At 39.9% G+C, this 21,672-nt stretch overlaps 1 protein-coding gene across 1 annotated transcript; it reads right to left on the minus strand.

The window, feature by feature from the left end:
- Window positions 1-556: 556 nt before the first annotated feature.
- LOC144464146 (deoxynucleoside triphosphate triphosphohydrolase SAMHD1-like) lies at window positions 557-20,095 on the minus strand. The gene is made up of 16 exons (XM_078169980.1): window positions 19,751-20,095; window positions 17,365-17,437; window positions 16,724-16,884; window positions 16,392-16,507; window positions 15,747-15,817; window positions 11,987-12,160; window positions 11,147-11,247; window positions 10,843-10,951; window positions 10,653-10,744; window positions 10,401-10,516; window positions 9,544-9,677; window positions 7,822-7,899; window positions 7,578-7,682; window positions 7,301-7,438; window positions 4,190-4,236; window positions 557-2,123 (listed from the first exon to the last, which is right to left on the minus strand). Exons 2-16 carry the CDS (start codon window positions 17,386-17,388, stop codon window positions 2,054-2,056), a joined length of 1,536 nt encoding a protein of 511 aa, XP_078026106.1. The 5' UTR covers window positions 17,389-17,437; window positions 19,751-20,095; the 3' UTR covers window positions 557-2,053.
- Between the last annotated feature and the right edge of the window lie 1,577 nt (window positions 20,096-21,672).

A 21,672-nucleotide genomic window follows, 5' to 3' on the forward strand; every position in this document is an offset into this window, starting at 1 on the left:
TGTGAGTATTGTTTTAACAGGACTGTGTCGGTATGCCAGGTGCTGTAATCCTCAAGTGTCAAACTCTCTTTCTCTGATGCACGGAGCTGATGTGTCTGTCAGAGCTAGATCGCATGACTGATTCATAATTAATATGTTATCTGAAGCCAAAGTTTTATACAAGTAATATTCATACTGATTTAAATAAACAATTTGATTGTATTTTCCGATCTTTGCTGATTAACAGTTTTGTGTGAAAGAAATGAAAGGCCTGTCCCAAATATAGGCCTGTTGACTTCAATGATTTAAGCAAATAGTAGCCTGGGCTATTAAATGAAGTTCTACAGTATATACCTTATTGAATTTTAAACACTCCCTAACACTTAAAGCACTGAAAGATTTCATTTTTTCATTAACATCCTTGAGGCTTTTTTTGCTTATACAGCATTTAACAATTTGTCCACAGAAGATTTTTCTTTGATGACACATTGTTGAAACATTTAGCAGACACATAATCATCAGCAGAAAAACACCAATGTATGATGTCATCTGGGGGTGGATAAGTGAAACTGCACAATGACGAGAGAAAAAGAGTTTTATTTCAAACAGACAGGCATAATCTGTTATCAACCCATGTCAATAGGAATACAGTTGAAAGGCTCTAATAACCTTTGGTAGGTTTCTCTTTACAGACCCATCACATATTAAGAATCTGATACATTTTCACACCATTAGCAAAACACAACGATGGTTACATCAAAGAAAGCAAAGTGAGCTTTAAGGTATGACTACAGTGAGAAATAGTGATATATAATGCCATCATAATAGTAATCCTAATTATTTTATTTCATATTGACAGATTAAACACTAAGTGCTTCCCAAGAGCCTGTTTTCAAAGATTGAAGATGTGTGTGAAGTGTCCACATTTTAAAATAGCTTCTTTGCATCTCCATATTTGAAACATTGTCTACGGCTACATATACAGTCTGCAGAGACATGGATGAAAGCTTGACTTGACTGGTTAGCAGAGACAACTGCAGGGCAGTAAATCTAGTCTGCATTTGTAGCGCCCTCTAGTGCTCGATTTGAATGAGATTTTCAGGGTATGTTTGAGGTACCTGCACTGACATTCCTGAAAGTGTCCTAATGATTGGCCTATTTCTGTGCTAAGCCGCGCCCACTCAAAGTTTATTGGTTAGTTGTACAAACTGGACCTACAGTTTAGGAGGAGATGTCATAAATAGGTTTGAAAAATATTGAAAATGGCAGAAAATGTAGTCAGGCAGATAGATGTCTGTGCCAAGTTCCATGTAAGTCGGACTTATGGTATAGGGGACTTTTCAAGTTCAAAATTTTTACCTTAAATTATGGCGCCCCAGTTTGGCTTATTGGGATCATATTTGTTGAGCAAGATTTTCACCCAACTTCCAGTCATAAGAGAAAATTGAATGTGTCTTTCAGCCCTTTGGCTATAATGATAAATGCAGTAGGTGAGCAAAGATACAGTAAAATGACCAAGTTGCAACCACAACACCAAAAACAACCTCTAATCAAAAATCACTCAAAGTCAAACTAATATCTGATCTGATTACCACATTAAGTCACACGATTAACATCAAAACCAAACACCTTTAGATATGTCATGTCCCTAAAACTCAGATTATATGTTCACTTTCACTCCAGTGCACATGTTGGTAGTGCTTTACAGCTTGCCCTGATCAGAGGGAATACACAGAGAATGCATAAAAAAGAATAAATGTGATTGATAGGAGACTAAAACAATTCCCTAAAATATACTGCATACATACTCAGTTTCAGACAAAGACAACTGATTTGTTGACAGCTGAATTACACAATGGCAGTATAGTATTGTGGTAGTGTGACATATACTGCTGCAGCTAGAGTCTAAAATAAAGCTGATTATAAGTGCTGATTATAAGTACTTCAGGGTCCTCAAGGTTTACACGTTCCTGTGTTAACATGCTCACCTTACAGAACATTTAAATCATTTTCAATCATTTTTAATCATAATAAACCAGTGATGTCAGGGAGTGTTTGCCTTCTTTTTTCAGTTTTAATTTCCATCTGCCAAAACTTGTTCTCCCTCTGGGTTTTGCTGTGGTGCTTCTTGGCCTTCCCCCTGCCTGTAAAAAAAAAGACATTAATATTAACATGAGCAGTGCACTGAGATATCAACTTCATCATCACTGAAGCAGGGCACTGTACTCAGGGGTTAAAGTGGGGCTTGGCCTGGTGGGGAAGCCCCCAAATCCATAGGAGCAGTGTAGTGGAGAAAAATGATTCATCTCAAAATAACTGCCAAACTGATTTGTACTGTCACCTGCGGTGGACTTGTTTTCTTTTTCAACAGGCTTTATGATCCTCTGACCTTCTTGGTACCTGACCCTATTTTATAGGCCTCTGCTCGAAAATTGCATATCCATAATGAAATGAATATATCTCTGCAACCACAAGGTCTATTTGAATACTTCTGGTGTCATGGTAAAGGGCACACTTGTGAGATTTGTTAAGATGTGTAAATATCAGTATATGTGTTATATGTGAAGAGTAAATGAAGATGGCACACAGCACAAATGAAATATTTTGAGGTTCGCCTAAAAAAAAAAGAAGCATTTTTAGGATGAGTATCCCTTTGGCATGATGCAGCAGCAACAGCAGCAGCAGCAGCAGCTCTAAACCTCTATTAAATCATATAGCTCAATATGTGAACATTAACTCTGCAAAGGCTGATTCTGATAAAGTGAAGCAAAACAACATTAGAGAGGTTATAGTACAGAAAATTCAGGTGAGCTCTCCAAAATTGCATCATGTTTGCATGCGATTTTTGTCATGTACAATCCTATTTCTTTCATTTTTGTTTCTGTAAATCCCTACTGATGTTTAGGGTATACACATACAACTGTCTGTTTCATTTTTTTACTCTGTTTCCCACTCCAAACTGACCAATATGCACCTACTACTGTACATTTGAACCTGTTTCTATTCTGAGATTTGGATGCCCGTAATTCCGCGACGGCTTGGCCGATTTGAGTGATTGACACCTCGTTTGATTCGTTAGAGCCAATAGAATGACGCCATACCCACCAAAACGAGACTGACAGCACTGTAAGCCAATCAGAGTCAGCAGAACGCGCAGTGGGGAGATGTCGGCTGCTGTGTGTGGTCATTGTTTTTGTTCCCCCGGAACCTTTTTTTCCGCCCGGATTCATTTGAATGACTGACAGCTTTCGGTAGTACGCGAACGGAGCGTGAATGAACAGCAGAATGCGCATTTTACGGCGAAATTAATAAGCTAAGAGCCATATTACAAATATATTTTGGCAAAGAGATTTCTGTTGTTGTTGTTCTTTGGGCTGTAGCTCTGTGATGGTTAAAGGGAGAGTGATTTGGAGTATACATGTGGAAAGAGTGGAGTCTCAGCTTTCATTTGAGATGAATGGTGTGTGTTTTGAATAACATGTGGTCGAGTTGGAGCCCGAAATATACCGAGTGCGTTGGGATATCGATGCTGTTTGGAGTTAGTTGTTGTTGTTGTTTATTTAGTTGATGTTAAAACTGAGTTTGGGGCATGTAAAAAGTTTCTTTACAGCCTTGTAGCTGAGGTTCTGCTGTTAAATTTGATGGGCAACATCACTATATTCTTCTGATCAGTGTATTGATACCCCCCAGTTGGGGGACTTTAGGGCTCAACAGGTTTTAAGGCTGCTGTGGCTCTGGGCTGCATTCTACAATATAGGTATCAGCAGAGTTTACATGGGCTATCATTCAGTCAGGGCTGCTTTCCAAACCTTAGCCACAGCATCAACATGCAATTTGGCAAGTGATTCTAAAGAGCGTCATCAGCTTAAATTCAAATTGATGACTGCTACCCTTGACCCAAGCTAACAGTGAGCATGGATACCAAAGCCTGTCCTGCATCAGGCCACATTAGTCCATTACTGTGAACTTTACCACAATACTGCAAACTACACAGTTACATAGCCTGTGTTTGTCCTAACTATCCAGTATTCTCACACAGACTCTGAATAACTCAAAAATGATTATCATTCATTCGTTGTTTTAACATCATTAGTTAACCTGATAACAAAATATTATGTGCATATCCACTGCTTGATAAAAAAAGATCATGAAAGAGTTACATTACTTATGTAAGCTTTAAATTTCCTCCACTTTATCTGAACATTCTTACCCGTGAGGATCTTCTGCCGGCCCCCTCTGTGCTCTTGTTCTCTCCATCTTTGAAAGAGAAGTTATCACACATTAGCATTAATAATATACTTTCTAATATGAGGACACTTCATGCTTCTCATGATATGATGCTGACAGGGAGGGCAGACAGACCAGGGGAGGAGGGACCTTGTAAGGGGTTTGTGACAGTCATTGCCAGCACGGCTGAACTAGACTATAATTAGTGTCCCCCGGCCGTCTGTGGCAAGTGCTGCTTGCGATGTCCATCAGAAACCCCCTTAGCAGGGCCTAGGGATGGGCGATACTAAACGTTTAAAATACTAACACCACTATCCTGACACCAAGCAAATAAGTCTACATATTGATGAGAGTGTAGCACCTGTGGCACAACCCTTGAGACGGGTGCCCTTCCATCTAAAGAAAGCAGTAGAGAAAAAAATAAATCAGCTGCTAGAAATGGACATTATAAAATAAGTAGATCTGCCCACACCATGGGTGAATCCTGTTGTACTCGCCCCAAAAGCAGCAGAAGGTGACATCAGAATGTGCCTCAATATGAGAAGAGCAAATGCAGCCATCATCAGAGAGATACCTGATTCCCACAGTGGACAAGCTTTTACAAGGAATGAATGGATCAGCCATTTTCAGAAAACTGGACCGAAAGTGGGGCTACCACCAGCTGGAGCTCACACCAGAGTCAAGAGACATCACTATGTTTGCAGTGCATACAGGTACCTCTAGGTTAGTCTCGCCACCAGACAATCAGAGATCTCCGCCTTCTGATAGTCTGGGGACACTCCTTTCTAAAGTGTGTTTAACACACTGGAGAAAACGGCCGGCAACAAAGCACCGCCTCTTGCATTTTTGAAAAGGACACGCCCTCCCGGAAATGTGCGCTCCCCCTTTTCTCGTCCGCCAATGCCAATGTATTGTTCGGCCGGACGGATGAGTCATGGCCTTGTAAAAGATTATGTTTGTTTCTTTTAGTTGGCGAGAATGTCGCCGCAAACGCAACAAACATCCACTAACTTTGAGGGCATTTTCTGCGAGCGCAGCTGAGCCATTTTGTACCGCTACACGTGTTTCTAGTCGGACTATGTGTACGAGCACAAGAGTTCAGCGAGCCACAGATGGACCGCGCTGCAGATTTACTATCGGTTCTGCAACGTAGGGAGTTTTTGTAAACTCTGAAATTGTATCCGTCCATCTAAACACAAAATCAGGGAGAAAGACATCAGTCTTTAGTTAAGCAAAGCGTCTAAAGACTGACTTGTGAGTCTACCTCTAGGTATAAGAGACTCATATTTGGCGTTTTCTCTGCAAGTGAACAATACCAACACGAAATTGCAACAACACTGTCTGGCATTGGTAGAGAATATCTCCGATGACATAATCGTTCATGCCCACGATCAACGACTCCATGCAGTTTTGTTAAGACTGGAGAGTTGTAGGCTGACCCTAAACACAGAGAGGTGTCAGTTTAACATGAACAAGTTAATATTCATGGGCATGCTACTTTCCAAAGAGGGCAATGGTCCCACCACAGAGAGAGTGAGAGCTGTAGCTGAGGCACAAGAACCTGAGAATGCATCGGAGGTACGCAGCTTTCTGGGCTTAGCTGGCTACAGTAGCCGATTACGTAATACCCCAGTTCACCAGCATATCAGAGCCTCTGTGGAGATAAACAAAGAAGGACACACCGTTTCACTTCGGGCCTGAGCAAAAACAAGCGTCCAAAGCGCTTAAAGAAAAACTAGCTGAGGCCGGCACTTTGGCATATTTGACAAGGATGCTCCCACCAAGGTCATAGCCAATGCAGGAACAGTCGGCATAGGAGCAGTTCTTGTTCAAGAACAGCATGCAACAATGCTGGTAATATGTTATGTAAGCAGAAGTCTGTCTGTGGCTTCATCTGAGCAGGTGAATGGCACTGTGGGGATGTAGGCACACTATCAATGAACATTTGTTTCAAATTTGAGGAAGATGCTCAAAGTATGACCATTCTACAGTGTTTTTTCCATGAAAAGATCCATGCGGAGCTCCACATGACAAGAGCGCTCACTCGGCTTCAAAACAGTACTATCAGTGATCAAACAACACTCAGCCAGCTTCAAACATTTTACCTTATTGAAATCAGGTGTGATTATGATAGCTGATGTTGTTTATGACACAGAAACACCATAAAATATCACCAAATAAAGCCATGTGAAACGTGAAAGTTGTGATCCCACTTTCTAGACGGTGTATCTCAGCCAAAAATAGTGGTACGAGTGAGACTCTTACCTTTTATAAAAGAGCTATGTGTCCACAGACGGCTCCACATAAGATCGCAAGTAATCTTTTAACTTTTCCTGTCGAAAAATGGCATGACATGACTTGTCACCACTCATCGCGATTTTGGACTTTGTGTGTTTAGGCTGCTCTGGTGCGAAATCCATAAAAAATAAAAGAAAAACAATGTTATTTTTGAAAAGCCAAGAGCTTCCTGAATCCGGCAGTACCAAACATCACATGGTTTGATGACGTAGTGCGCCTGTGAGATACCATTTAACAGAGGAGGGAGGAGCGAGGAGGGAGGGAGCAAGGACATCAGTGTCCAGGCGGAGAGGTTAAAACAAATATTTTACTATACACATTGTGAAGTGTCTAATTTCTTTCTACTCCATACAGGTACAGTAAAATATTGAAAATGTTTTTATTTGTTTGTTTGGTTTTTGACTTTGCCTTTAAAAACGCATGAAGCGGGGAGAGGTGAACAATATGAAGCAATGAAGGTTCTGGTAATAGTACTGGCAAGACTTTAAAACTACTTTCCCCCCTGTATATAAGTAATATCAATCTGTTGATAGAAATGTTATTTTATATGCAAATATTTTAATAAACTATTTTTCTTGTTTAAGTACATGGGATCTTAGGATTTTTTTTTTACCGTGGTATCGACTTTGGTATCGAGAATCGTGTAATTTTACTGGTATCGGCACCGACTACTGAATTTTTGGTATCGTGACATTCCTAGTACAGACTACAGTATCACTGCCATTTAATAGAACCTCAAGCCTGAGGGCCCCACACAGTACTTTTCTATATTTAACAGCCTAGATCCTAATATTACCCGAGGCACTGGCAACCCTCTATCTTCGCACCAGTACCCAAAGCACACACGGGCACGCTCCAGTGGCTCTTCATCAGTCTTCTTACAGTAAAACCTGATGAGCGTCTCAGAAAAGCATGTTGGGAGGAGGCTGGACACCTGACAAGAATGACAACAGCATAAACTTGAGAAAAATGCCATACTGTAACAGAGGCTGTCTTATAAAGAAATACACCCAAGGAACAAATAGCTCATGGAAAGACAGAGATGATTTTGTTGTCATTGCGTTAGTTCTGACCCGCTCTCTGGGGATATGGAATGCTCTGGTAGGATCTCTCTTGCTGTAGAAATACACCTTTTCAATTGGGTCTTTGTCTTTCCTCCCATAGTCCATAGTACTGTCCTAAAAGAGAAGGGTTAGACAGAGCCCTATTTAACATTCACAAGTTAATTATGACAAGCATCTCACAAAATAAATCTCAATCCACAAAAGCCAAGATTGAAAGAAAAGTGAAGTAAAAGTGATAAGACGAAAAACTCACTAAAACTACAAAGTCCTCTGGGTTTAGCCTGTCCTCCTGAAGGTCACTAAGCAATGCCTCTTTCCACCTGGGAAACATCTTTTTAAGGAGGGAGGATAAAAGATGACAAGTGGGAGGGGCAAGAGGTTTGAGTTATAGTCCATCTTGACAACACACAGTAAGGATATGTCCACATTAGAAATTTAAATTAAAAAAACATATTTTTGTTTCTCATTTTTGGCCGTCTGTCCACACTGAAACATGATCAGTTATTCAAAGGTTCAAAACGCTATTCAGAGTATATAAATCTTAATATGAATATTTTACTGTGTATGGGGAAAATGGAGCTTTTGCAAAATGATGATGTAAGCTGGGGGCTGTCATCCATGAGAGCAGTGCGCCATCCAGACAATCTACAGCACAGACATGCTAGAGTTAACTTGTAAGTCATATCAACACGTTCACATCCCAACTTTTCAAATACCGCCGCTTTGTAAGTGGATATACGTGTCAAAATATGACGCACTAGGTACCCTCATGCGCCTGTTTTGGTAGTAGGGCGTAGTGCCATTACAAACTGCTGCCAACATATCACCATGAAAGGTGCTTCTGTGCGTCGGTCTCTGATGCCAAAGTCACTGACAAAGCGGCAGTATTTGGCGAGCTAGGAGGGAGAACAGGCTATATCTTCACAAAGGCAGTAATTCCGAGCATGTTTTGATTAAGTATCTAAATAACAATATTTGCAAAGTGAATGTGAAGTATAACGTGAATACTTTCTATGCCATTACTCAGAAACTGATGTTAATGATATGGAGCAATGATCAGCAGTAATGTAAACAAACGAGACCAGCTGATCAACACATGCTGCAGCGTTAAACAACTTAAAACCTCTGCTGTGAAGAAAATAAATCTGTGCTCAGTCTGTTTCACCTCAAAAATCTTGTTCCTGGTCCGCTCAGCATCTTGGCTTTACCTGGAGCTAACGGAGAGAAACCCTGCTCTCCACTGCTGGAGACGTCAGTAACAACACAGCGAAGCACCTCCCCCTCATTGTGTTACTCTTATGCAGGCTGGAGAATGTAAAGTGCTTTCAAATCAACTAAGTCATTAACTGATGAAGTTTACTTTTTAAAATAAAAAGGCTGCATACTAATTATAATTTGACACTATGTGAGTTACATACTGTTTCCTATGAAACGTTACAGTATGCAAATACTGGACACTGTGACGACATAAATATCCCCACAATGGATTAGCAGGAGCAACCGTAGATGGCTGCAATCTGACTGGAACTCCCTGGTTTAAAAGTTAGGGCATGGAAGCATTTCAGCCTCTATGAAGTTGAAAGAGGGATCTGGTCAAGTCACATTGTGTGCATGTAAATTCATCTGTTTATTTAATTATGGTAGTCACACAGTGGGAAAAAGAAATGATGTATAGAAATCTATAGAATTTATAGAAATACATTTTGATGCATAAAGGTGCAGCGATAATTGTATAGTAATTGTAATTGTAATAGTAATTGTGACTGATAGGAATGTGTTGCGCTCCACATGACATCCAGGTACAATACCCATAGAGACATCTGCGCTCATCAACCACAAAAGGAGCACAACATCCAGTTCTGTTATAACAAAACCTGCTCTTATGATCATTGGTGTACTTATAGCTGCAGTGAAATAGATAACATGTCAAACTGAAGTGTTTTGCTGTACAGGCACAAAAACACATGGTGCACACCTTGATTTGGCTTGGTTTACACTTTGTTTCAGCCAGTAACTTGTAGTGGTTTCGAGTGATGATCCTCTGTAGAATCTCCCTCGCCTCATCCAAGCCCTGATCGGAGGAGTTGAGTATTTGGTTAAAGACATCATCTACAGGGCAAACAACAGAGCAGAAGACAGATCAGTTAGAACAAACCAAAGACAAGGTCACAAAATCATTCGTAGTGTTTCACAAATAAACAACTGACGCTGTAAACTAAGAGGTTTAACTCACCAATATATCTGATAAAATTACTTCTGCTTAATGAAAAAACATGAATAAACCTGAGCAAGTTTGTTCTGCTCTCAATTATTTGCTAAACCCAACTGTCTGATCATAGCTTAGCAACATTAGCTCGGCATGGTGAGTTTTTGAGCCCATAAAGACGATCTTTGTCTCACTCGAGGGTCAGACGTAAGATTCGTCCATGTCTTTGTGTTAGTTTATAAATAGTGGTGACCTTGCTTGCTAAGCTGTTATTGTTGTAACTAAACTGCTAAAGTGCACAAATAAAGTGGGTCGGCTGTAAGACATGATGTCAGCTGATGACATGATGTGTGCAGGTAAGTTGCCTAACTGAGCCATTTACCACCAAAATTCTTAGAATAATTCAGACAATTGTCAGTGTTTCATATCATTTATGTTAGTAAATAAAAACAATCGAACACAGGAAGTAATACTGACAGGAGTCTGACAGAATATGTTTGGACAATTCAGAAGACATGTAGTCTTTGTTGAACATGGCACAGATGGTGGTTTGTGTATCCTGCCCACTCCTCCCTCTGCATTAATGTTAAAACACAAGCTTACAGCACACAGTGGTATCTACAGACCTGTCAGCTTGGTGTAGGCCTCCATGTTATCTTTGGCTGTGGAGAGAGTGAACATCTCCCCTCCTGAGCCTTCAATCTGGATGTGCTCGTCTGCTTTTACAAAGGCCTCTGCAATCCTGGATAATCATATACAATATGTGATCACCTAATGTATATTATACAAGAGAGTCAATTGTATGAAATAAGCTACATCATACAGCAGACAAAGCAAAATGTTGTTTCAGTATAAACCTGAGAAGGGTCAGTACTTACATGAACTGCACGATGTTGTTCACACTGTGCTGGTAGGCTCTTCTGTGGAGACTGTACCTTGTGTGGAACATGTCATACAGATTGTTCACCTCCTATTAAAAGAATTACATGTATTTTAGTCACATCTAATCATCTGAACAGATTGTTGTTTTAAAATCCGATCAAAAAGAAGATGTAGCAAAGTCAGCACCTTGTCCCTAGAGCAGATGTGCTTCTGCCCGTCCATCTCACACACCCTGGCAAACCTAAAGTAGCGGAGATGGTCAAAGTTGTTCCGGATGCCCAGGTGGTGGCAGTCCCTGAGAGGAGACAGTAAAGAAATGTGTGAAGAAAATAGGCTTTTTATGTTAAACTAATCAAAGCACCCTGGAGATTGCTCCATACTGTTAAAATCAGGAGAATGTTGTAATTGTTCTGGGGAAATAACACATAATAATTTGTCACTCTGCATCACAAAGTGAATTTCTCTTCAGTAGCTGAACAACAAGCCTCACCTGGCAAAGTAGTCAAACTTGTCCACATCAATGCCATTTGGTTTGTTGGCCACAATTTCATAGAGGAAGGACTTGTCCTTTGAACGGCCTTCATATGGCCACTGCAGAGATGACAGCACATTATTGACATTAGACACTGGCTGCTGTAGTAATAATGATACTGAATGATTTCAAACAGTTTACATAGGCAGGACTGATGTTCTGCACCTTTTAGTCAGTTCAGATAACTCTGTATGCCCCTTAAGGAGTGATTCCTGAGGCAGGCACAGTAAAAAGAAACATACAACAAGACATATAAGGAGAAATATATGACAGACAACCAGTGACCATGTGGTAAAGAAATACAGTCCACAGCACAACATTAGTACCAAACATACCAGGATGTTCTACTACATCCTGTCCGATTTTGCAGTATGCAAGCCAGCATGCTTTTCTGGCTACTCTGACCCACAATCCTCTGCACACGACACATTTACTGAGCCACAAACAGATGACAGCTTCACACCTCGTTAACACCTGTTTGACAGCTTATTGATATAACATATTATATTTGTAACAGTGAAATTACATCTGCAGTTCTCTTTTAAGTAACTGATGTAATGATAGGAAAATTAATTGTTGAAGTAAACAAAATAGTCATCAATATTAGAAACAACAATTGGACATAACGATGGAAATAACAGTTAAAGAGAACGGCAGATTTAATCTCACTGTTGCAAATATAATATGTTAGAATCTACAATCTGTGCAGTCATAACTTTTGAGTTCAACTACACACATTTCGAAGTAACAGCAGAGCTCTACGGGTTGATCTTATTAGCTAGGAACAAAGGAACAAACCTCATCAACTGTCTCTGTGTGCGGTTCTCCCTGTCTTTTTTTGAGTGGTCCTGCAATCATCTCTTTGATGAAGGTCAGGTCCACAGGCAGCACCAGGCCGTACCTCTCCATCTCCTGCTGTAGGCCATTACGTTCCACTAGGTGATAAAACATCTGTACAGAGGCATCCTCATGCTGCAAGATACATAGATTCATCAATATATGAGAATTAATAGCAAAAGTATAGATAGATAGATAGATAGATAGATGCCCAGTGACGGGTGTTGGTGTAAAACCAACAACAGTGACTCTCTCCAAAATCTGCACAAACTCTGCCTCGCGAATGACGCAATTTCATGTATTACAAATGTTTTGTGTGGGTTCATTATACCAAGGTTTGACGTTTACATTATACTGCTGACATTTATTACAGCACCAATAATTAATGTCAGGAGAATCAACATTTTCATTGTTGTTGTTGTTCCATTGTTAAATATGTCATGTTGATGTCATTTAATTTCAGGATGCACTTATTAATAGCCTTGCTGACTGCCATTGGCCTATTAGCAAATAAGATGACATCCACCGATGGCAGTGGCCGATGTTTTCCTTTTGTACCACATCAGTAGTGACAATAGAAAACATGTTTGGGATGAACAGAGATCTTCCTCGGGACGCTGTCAGGATGAAAGGACAAAGTAAAGTAACCATCGACACGTCAGGTGACACACCATATCGTTTCCTTGACAATGCCACATTGTGAACAACTAATCTGTGTTTGACATCAGCAGGAGGAGAATTATTTAACGTATTAATCACATTATGATGTGTTCAAGCTCTTTTCAGTAAAATGAGTATTGGGCAAAGGTTGTTCTCATGAGGTGTTCAAATGTGATCTTGTAAAATGTAGCGTTTGGTGAGAAACGTGAATAAATGCAGTTGTTTGAAGAAGAAATTTGTTGATGTATCCAATATGAAACAAATATTAGAGAGGGAATTTATGAAATATAGTAATAAGGCTTTTGAAGCAGTTATTTTAGTTCTTTCTTCTAAATTTGTATGAATACATTTGTGCTCATTCAAAGATAGCATAATGAAGGACTGAACAGTTATTTTTTCATAATTAATATTATTATTAAATTGATATTTTAAACATGAGTATGAGCCCAGAATTACACAGCTGATGGATTCCATATTTAATTGCACACATTATATATTACATAATAGGTCCAAACTTGGGTAAAGGAACATCTGTTCACAGAGGTGTAAGTATCACTTTCTTCCTGAGTCTGTGTTCTGTGCTTGGGTTCACTTTGTTGATTGTAACAGATGGAGTATTGAAACAGGAAAGACTTGTAACTTCTCAAGCCTGTGCCATGTCGACCTTTAGGTTCATCTGGCTGAAAGAACCACACTGCCCCACACTAAAATATCAGCAGCAGAGACCAAGAATCGCTCTCCCCTCTCCTCATTGAGCCCGACTCACCTATGTACGATGATTTCAGTGGTTATCACTGCAAAACTTCAATTAATAGCCCGGGCTACTAATTGCTTAAATCACTGACATCAACAGGCGTCTATATGGGACAGGCCTTTAATTCCTTTCACTGTTGAAAGGAATATAAAACTGTTGCTCAGCAAAGATGGGAAATACAGTACAGGCCAAAAGTTTGGACACACCTTCTCATTCAATGCGTTTTCTTTATTTTCATGACTATTTACATTGTAGATTCTCACTGAAGGCATCAAAACTATGAATGAACACATGTGGAGTTATGTACTTAACAAAAAAAGGTGAAATAACTGAAAACATGTTTTATATTCTAGTTTCTTCAAAATAGCCACCCTTTGCTCTGATTACTGCTTTGCACACTCTTGGCATTCTCTCCATGAGCTTCAAGAGTTAGTCACCTGAAATGGTTTTCCAACAGTCTTGAAGGAGTTCCCAGAGGTGTTTAGCACTTGTTGGCCCCTTTGCCTTCACTCTGCGGTCCAGCTCACCCCAAACCATCTCGATTGGGTTCAGGTCCGGTGACTGTGGAGGCCAGGTCATGTGCCGCAGCACTCCATCACTCTCCTTCTTGGTCAAATAGCACTTACACAGCCTGGAGGTGTGTTTGGGGTCATTGTCCTGTTGAAAAATAAATGATCGTCCAACTAAACGCAAACCGGATGGGATGGCATGTCGCTGCAGGATGCTGTGGTAGCCATGCTGGTTCAGTGTGCCTTCAATTTTGAATAAATCCCCAACAGTGTCACCAGCAAAACACCCCCACACCATCACACCTCCTCCTCCATGCTTCACAGTGGGAACCAGGCATGTGGAATCCATCCATTCACCTTTTCTGCGTCTCACAAAGACACGGCTGTTGGAACCAAAGATCTCAAATTTGGACTCATCAGACCAAAGCACAGATTTCCACTGGTCTAATGTCCATTCCTTGTGTTTCTTGGCCCAAACAAATCTCTTCTGCTTGTTGCCTCTCCTTAGCAGTGGTTTCCTAGCAGCTATTTGACCATGAAGGCCTGATTGGCGCAGTCTCCTCTTAACAGTTGTTCTAAAGATGGGTCTGCTGCTAGAACTCTGTGTGGCATTCATCTGGTCTCTGATCTGAGTTGCTGTTAACTTGCGATTTCTGAGGCTGGTGACTCGGAGGAACTTATCCTCAGAAGCAGAGGTGACTCTTGGTCTTCCTTTCCTGGGTCGGTCCTCATGTGTGCCAGTTTCGTTGTAGCGCTTGATGGTTTTTGCGACTCCACTTGGGGACACATTTAAAGTTTTTGCAATTTTCCGGACTGACTGACCTTCATTTCTTAAAGTAATGATGGCCACTCGTTTTTCTTTAGTTAGCTGATTGGTTCTTGCCATAATATGAATTTTAACAGTTGTCCAATAGGGCTGTCGGCTGTGTATTAACCTGACTTCTGCACAACACAACTGATGGTCCCAACCCCATTGATAAAGCAAGAAATTCCACTAATTAACCCTGATAAGGCACACCTGTGAAGTGGAAACCATTTCAGGTGACTACCTCTTGAAGCTCATGGAGAGAATGCCAAGAGTGTGCAAAGCAGTAATCAGAGGAAAGGGTGGCTATTTTGAAGAAACTAGAATATAAAACATGTTTTCAGTTATTTCACCTTTTTTTGTTAAGTACATAACTCCACATGTGTTCATTCATAGTATTGATGCCTTCAGTGAGAATCTACAATGGAAATAGTCATGAAAATAAAGAAAACGCATTGAATGAGAAGGTGTGTCCAAACTTTTGGCCTGTACTGTACAATCAAACAGTTTATGTAAACCAATATGAATATTACTTGTTTAAACATTAGGGCTCAATTATGAATCATTCATTCGATTTAGGTCAGATAGACAGCACATCAGAGAGTTACGGCACCCAGCATACCAACACAACATCACTTTATCCTGCAAAACAATATTTACAACTAGGATTCATTTGGATTCTTTTGATGTGAGGACCCTTACAGACTAAAAGAATATGAATAACTTACAGAGTAATAGAGGAATGGACACATGATTTGAGGTCGCCAACAACCTGGTTTTATACATCTGAAGAACTTCTATAATAAAACATGAACTGCTTGAAAACCAGACCAGGCGTCTGATTAAGACAGGTGTTCATTTAGCAAAGTGTGTAGCCACACCAGGCTAGTGAAAGAGACTGGGTGTTTAATTGAGACAAGGCTTTTAATTGAAGTTTTACAGTATTTCATATCATGTCATATGTCAGGGACAACAGAAATAACAGTTTCTCACCCTCCACTCATGTCCTGGACGTGCCTCGGGGATGAACGTCCCATCATACAGATGGGAAAAGGGTCCATGTCCTAGATATGGGAGATACCATAACATAAGTCAAACTGTGAAGTGAAACATTTGTGAGTGTATCTTATCAGGCCTGTTTTATTTTAGGCTAGTATTAGAGACAGGCCTTTACTGATATTGATGATATTATAAAAATATGTTTTGTAATCTGCTGCAAATGACTGTTATTATTGTTTGCATTATTTTCTTTAAAGCAACAACATACCAGTAGTCATGCCATACACACAGTTCCACTGTGTGTCTATAAAACACTAGTTTCCATCCAAATTCAGCGCTAATATTAATTTCAGAATTTCCAGAAAAATTTGAGCGTATCTGTTTATGATGATTTATAGTGACTATGATTAATATAACCTCAGATCTTAACTGCGGACTAAAAAACATGACTATTGACTGTCTATCTCACTGATAATGAATGAGGGAGCCACTTTTTTGGTGTAGCTACAAATGTGTGCCAACACTATAACTGCCTTCCAGGAGAGACTGTCTGAAAAAGCTGTTGTACATTTAAACAATTGTTGCCCTTGCTGCAAATATTTCACAATAAGTGCTCTCCCACTTGGTCAAAGGGCTCACCCAGGTCATGGCAAAGACCAGCAATCTGCACACAAAGGATGTCTCTTTCAGTGATGAGGAGTTCTGGCTGCGTTGCATGCAGAGCTTTTGCAAGTTCTCCTGCTAGGTGCCCCACCCTTTATCCCCACATACAGAACACAACAACAAAAAACGGGTTACACAATTACCACACGAGTATCCTGCTGCAAAACTGGAAACATCAACTTTTACTATACCTATACTAATGTGTTTGCTTTGGTTGTATCAGTTATATTAGGTGCTTTTCTTCCTGCTTTGGATTGTGATTTGCTCGGGACACAAAACTGTATCTATCTGATAATATGCGGACCTACCCAATAGAGTGTTCAAAGCGGTTGTGGGATGCTCCAGGGTAAACAAAGTAAGCCCCTCCAAGCTGCTTGATGTTTCGTAGTCTCTGGAACTGAGGTGTGTCAATGATTTTGACGAGCAGTGGGTGTAATGTCATATGCCCGTGGATGGGATCATTAAACACCTGGCACAGCACATAGAACAGAAACCAAGTCCTGTTATGTTTACAAGAGTACCAGTAAAACCAGAAGCAAACATGAAGCCAAAGCTACAGAGGAATGGCTGAACAACACCCTGACAGGATCACTGAGCATGTGATAGAACAAAATACAACAAAAATGGGACACACCTAGTTTATCTATGACCCAGGAGATACCAGTAAAGGTACAATTAGTGAACTAGTTTTCCTTTATTGAGGGTGCCTGCTGTGCAACAGCAAGGCAACTATATATGATCCGTTGTGTTTATTCTTCTTGTTCAACAGAGATTTACCAAGCGGTCTTTATGAAAATCACAAAAAACAACATAATTTTTTCCATTCAAATGAATGGCATTGAAAGAAAAAAAAACACGTGAGAAGAGTTAAAATCACACCTCTTTGAGACCACACCAAACTGCTATACTTTGACATAGAAAATGTTTTAATTTAAATACGATGTGTTACCTTGTGCTGTCCTTGCTCTGCCATCTTCCAAAGCTTCCTGATACTGTGCTGGATTTTCTGGAGAAAGTGATTTCTATGGAAAAAAGAATGTACATAAGAGCACAGTAGGGAATGAGTTCAAGAAAGAAAAGTGAGGCGTGAAACAAAAATAAATCCAGTGAGGTGAGTGTTCTTGCACTGAATTACTGCAACCACCTCAGAGAAATTTAAAATGCAACAATTAAAATACTGTTTATATACTGTATGCTTTGGCTTAATGAGGCCATGCTACTTATTTAAATTTTTAAAACTGTGTATAAATACTTTCCGTTTTTTCTCCTTTTTCAGCTTTTAGTTTAGGTTTTTTCGTCTCAAAATAGGCTGCAATTTTTTGCTATATGTAAACTGTAAAGACTGTTTCCATATTGTGATACAATGTGAATTTACTTTGTATCAGTATAGGATACAGTGCACATTTGTCTGTCCGATCCAGCTGGACTAAACTCACTTCCCAGAGTCTTACCTCAGATTAAAGTTACAGTTTTTCTTCACTGTATACACACATAGAGTAAAACTATGGACACAGTTCTGAAAACTTGAAGCTCATGTATCAACACCAAGACTCCAGACTGCTGAACTTTGAGCACAATTCCATTGTTTTAACTCAAGTAGAGATTTTTAAATCACATTTTTGCATAATTTAGCACACTTTGTTCACCTGAAAAAATCTGGCCTGTAAAACAACACGCCCTTATTACAAGCTGTTCTGACTCACATCTCACCTGCTCAAACACAATTAGCAAAACACACCAATCCTGTGTCAGAGCATTACAAAGGCCTCAGGTGACTTCTGCTGTGTCAGAGAAAAATGGAGCAGCAGAACGGAGAGGAAGGCCGACCAAAAAACATTTGTTTTACAGTCAGATGAAAATGTTATCGTATTACAGTAACAAATAAATATCTGTTTAGTATTTGAGCATTTATTTCATCATCACATCCCCAGAAAGACATTCAGTATGACTCTGGGTTGTGAGTTTAGTCCAGTTGGAGCTCATTTGATTGACAAATGTCCGCTCATTTGTCTGTCAAATGAGCTATGACCTAGATTGTATCAATGCAATGATTATCTGATACATCCACAGTATGATACTACAATACGGCACCAGTCTTTACAGAAAATATATACACCAAAAAACATTTATTTTACAGTCAGATGAAAATCTTTTCGTATTACAGAAACAAATAAATATCTATTTTGTGACCTTTTTGTATTTGAGCACTTATTTCATCATCACATCCCCAGAAAGACATTCTTATCATTTCTTACTGTAGTGTTTCTCATTGTACTTACTCTATCACTTCAATTACTGTGAGTCTGGCCAAAACAGGTAACATCTGAGTATTTTTACAACTCTAACAATGTTACAGTGTCAACTATAGGTTTACAGTGTGACTCTGGGTTGTGAGTTTAGTCCAGGTGGAGATCATTTCCGAACAAATGTCCGCCATATTCTATGACGCACGCACATTTGTCTGTCAAATGAGCTATGACCTAGATTGTATCAATGCAATGTTTATCTGATACATCCACAGTATGATATTAAAATATGGCAACAGTCTTTACAGAAAATACATACACCAAAAAATGCAGCTTATTTTGTGACAAAAAAACCCAACGCTTTAAAAATGGAGAAAAAAAGGAAGCAGTAGTTTCAGGAAATGTGTTTAAATAACTTGAGAAAAAACTGTAATACTGCGACATTGTCAGAATTTTGAGAATACACAAATGTTACCTGTTTTGGCAAAACTCACAGTAATTTAATATCTGATACTGTTTGTAAAACACTACAGTAAGAAAAGTGTGTTTTGCCAGCTGGAGTCTTGGTGTTGATACATGAGCTTCAGGTTTTCATAATTGTGTGCATAGTTTAATGTGTATACAATGGAGAAACACTGTAATAACAAGCTGGTCTTACTCACATCTCACCTGCTCAAACACAATTAGCAAAACACACCAATCCTGTGTCAGAGCATTACAAAGGCCTCAGGTGACTTCTGCTGTGTCAGAGAAAAATGGAGCAGCAGAGAGAACGGAGAGGAAGGCTGACCAAAAAAACATTTGTTGGTGTTGATACATGAGTTCCAAGTTTTCATAATTGTGTGCATAGTTTAATTTCATATGTGTATACAATGGAGAAACAGTGTAATAGCAGTCCTATATTACATTGTATTTATTATGACAAATAGCCTTGATAATTTCTACCATACTGCACAACATTTTATTTATTTATTTTTTTTTTTTTTGTAAAAACAGCTGCAACAGCTTGTTCTCAACAGCTAACTTATTTCAGCCAGCAGTGAGATGAAAACTAGTCATCAATTAATTTTACCAAACCAGAAAACCTACCTTTAAATTTATCCACCTATGTCCTCGTTCTTCGTCTTGTAGGTATTCGCAAGTTTCATCCACTTCCCATCAATCACAGTTCAATTCTTTGTAGCGTCCAGAGGTCGTAGCTGTTTGTCATTTCTGATGTTGATCTGACGAGCGCTGGCTATATCAGGATAGTCACACTAATGATGTTATTGTCACAGCTCCTCCCTCCCAGGTGCCCTGCTCTCCCTCTCCTTTAGTAATTTTCCAGTCTTCCTACCTCTGCTCCCCTGAGGAGGAGCCATCCTCAGGGCCGGACAACTCACCTGCCGTGGAAGAGGAGGCTGAGATGGATGTCAGTGGCCTGCTGCAGCTCAGGAACTGTCTGTGAGACGCTACACACTGCCTTGTGTGTGTATTCTCCTTTCACCTACCTGTCGGCTCCTTGATCCATCGCCTGACTTACCTCCTGCTGGTCCCTCGTCGGCTCATCTGCCTGTCCTGTCTACTCACCTGGTCTGTGTGTGGGCTCTGGGCCTGAAGACAAACTGTGTTTCTTCATCTGCCCAAGTGCCTTCTTTGCCTGTGTTTAATTAAAGGTCATGACCAACTGTCACTGACTTTCAGAGTGCAGCATTTGGGTCCTCAATACACTCGTCATAGGTTTGAACAATACCTGTCTTTAATGTCTCCACCACACATAAGTTTGTTCACTGTTGTGATAGTAAAATTCTTTTGTGACAGAGTAGACAACAAAAACATTTCAGGGCACCGACTATCAAAAGTGAAACAAAACCTGGCCATAAACGCAGCAGAGGTAGCCCTACATTGAAATGTATGGCCACTGATTGTGCTAATGATTAAAGGTATGTACCTCTGGAAGAAGACAGTTGATTGTTGAGTCTCATTCCCGGGTCGTCAAACACCAATGCTTTGGGTTGGTCGTCTGGTTGAACCATCACCCCAAAGCGTCGGTATTTGACAACCTGGGAATGAGACTCAACAATCACCTGTCTTTCTCCAGAGTTACATACAGCACCTTTAAATCTCACAAATATGCACAGCTGCTTTTCATCAGAATGACATGAAATTCACAAGAATGTTGTGCAGTTACGAGGGTTTGGTGAATCGGACTTGGAGCACTCAAAGGACCAAACTCCACAGAAGAAAAAGAGACTCAGGATAAGTATAGGAAAATGCTCTTGCATAAGGCCCAGTGAGCCCAAGCATAAAGCCACAGCTACACAGGGATGACTTTAAAAACACGCTGATGAAATCATTAAGCACCTGGCAGAACAAAGTTAGACACATCTATTTAGGACCCAAAATAGTACCAGGAAAAACCACTCCCAGTTTTGTCTTCATTTTATTTGGTTATCTTCCTGCTGATGAAGCTTATCTGCATTTTTGAGAGAGCGCACAGGAGAGAAAAAGTGAGCATGAAAGCGAAAACTATTGTGGGAACATACTAATAAAAAACACAGATAAAACTGATAGTAACACTCAGGTAGTTCCCTCACAGTATGTTAAATGCACTGCTGGATTGCAGTGTTGGGCTGCAGTAACAGAGAGCAGGTGCCAGTCCTGTTCAGTTTCTCCTCCATAGTATTTACCAACCACTGCACATAGGACCAACCAATCACGTCAGAGTCACAAGCTCCAGTGTTTACAGAGCAACATGACACCACACTTTCAATAAATGATTCTGGCATATAAAACTGGTTTATCCACCTCATCAGACAGACAGAGAGTATAGCCAGAGGAAGATAAGTAAAACCGAAACTTCAATTCAATTAGGTATATACCGTAAAACTTCATTTATTTATTTTTTTGTCTTTATTTAAACTCGAAAATCATTGAGGGCAAAGCCCTCATTTACAATGACGTCGAGCAAGAAAGAGGACAATCAATAAAACAAACATATGAATACAATTAAAATAGAGCAACAACAAAAT

This window comes from Epinephelus lanceolatus, chromosome 8, assembly GCF_041903045.1.
Source record: "Epinephelus lanceolatus isolate andai-2023 chromosome 8, ASM4190304v1, whole genome shotgun sequence".
NCBI lineage: Eukaryota > Metazoa > Chordata > Actinopteri > Perciformes > Serranidae > Epinephelus > Epinephelus lanceolatus.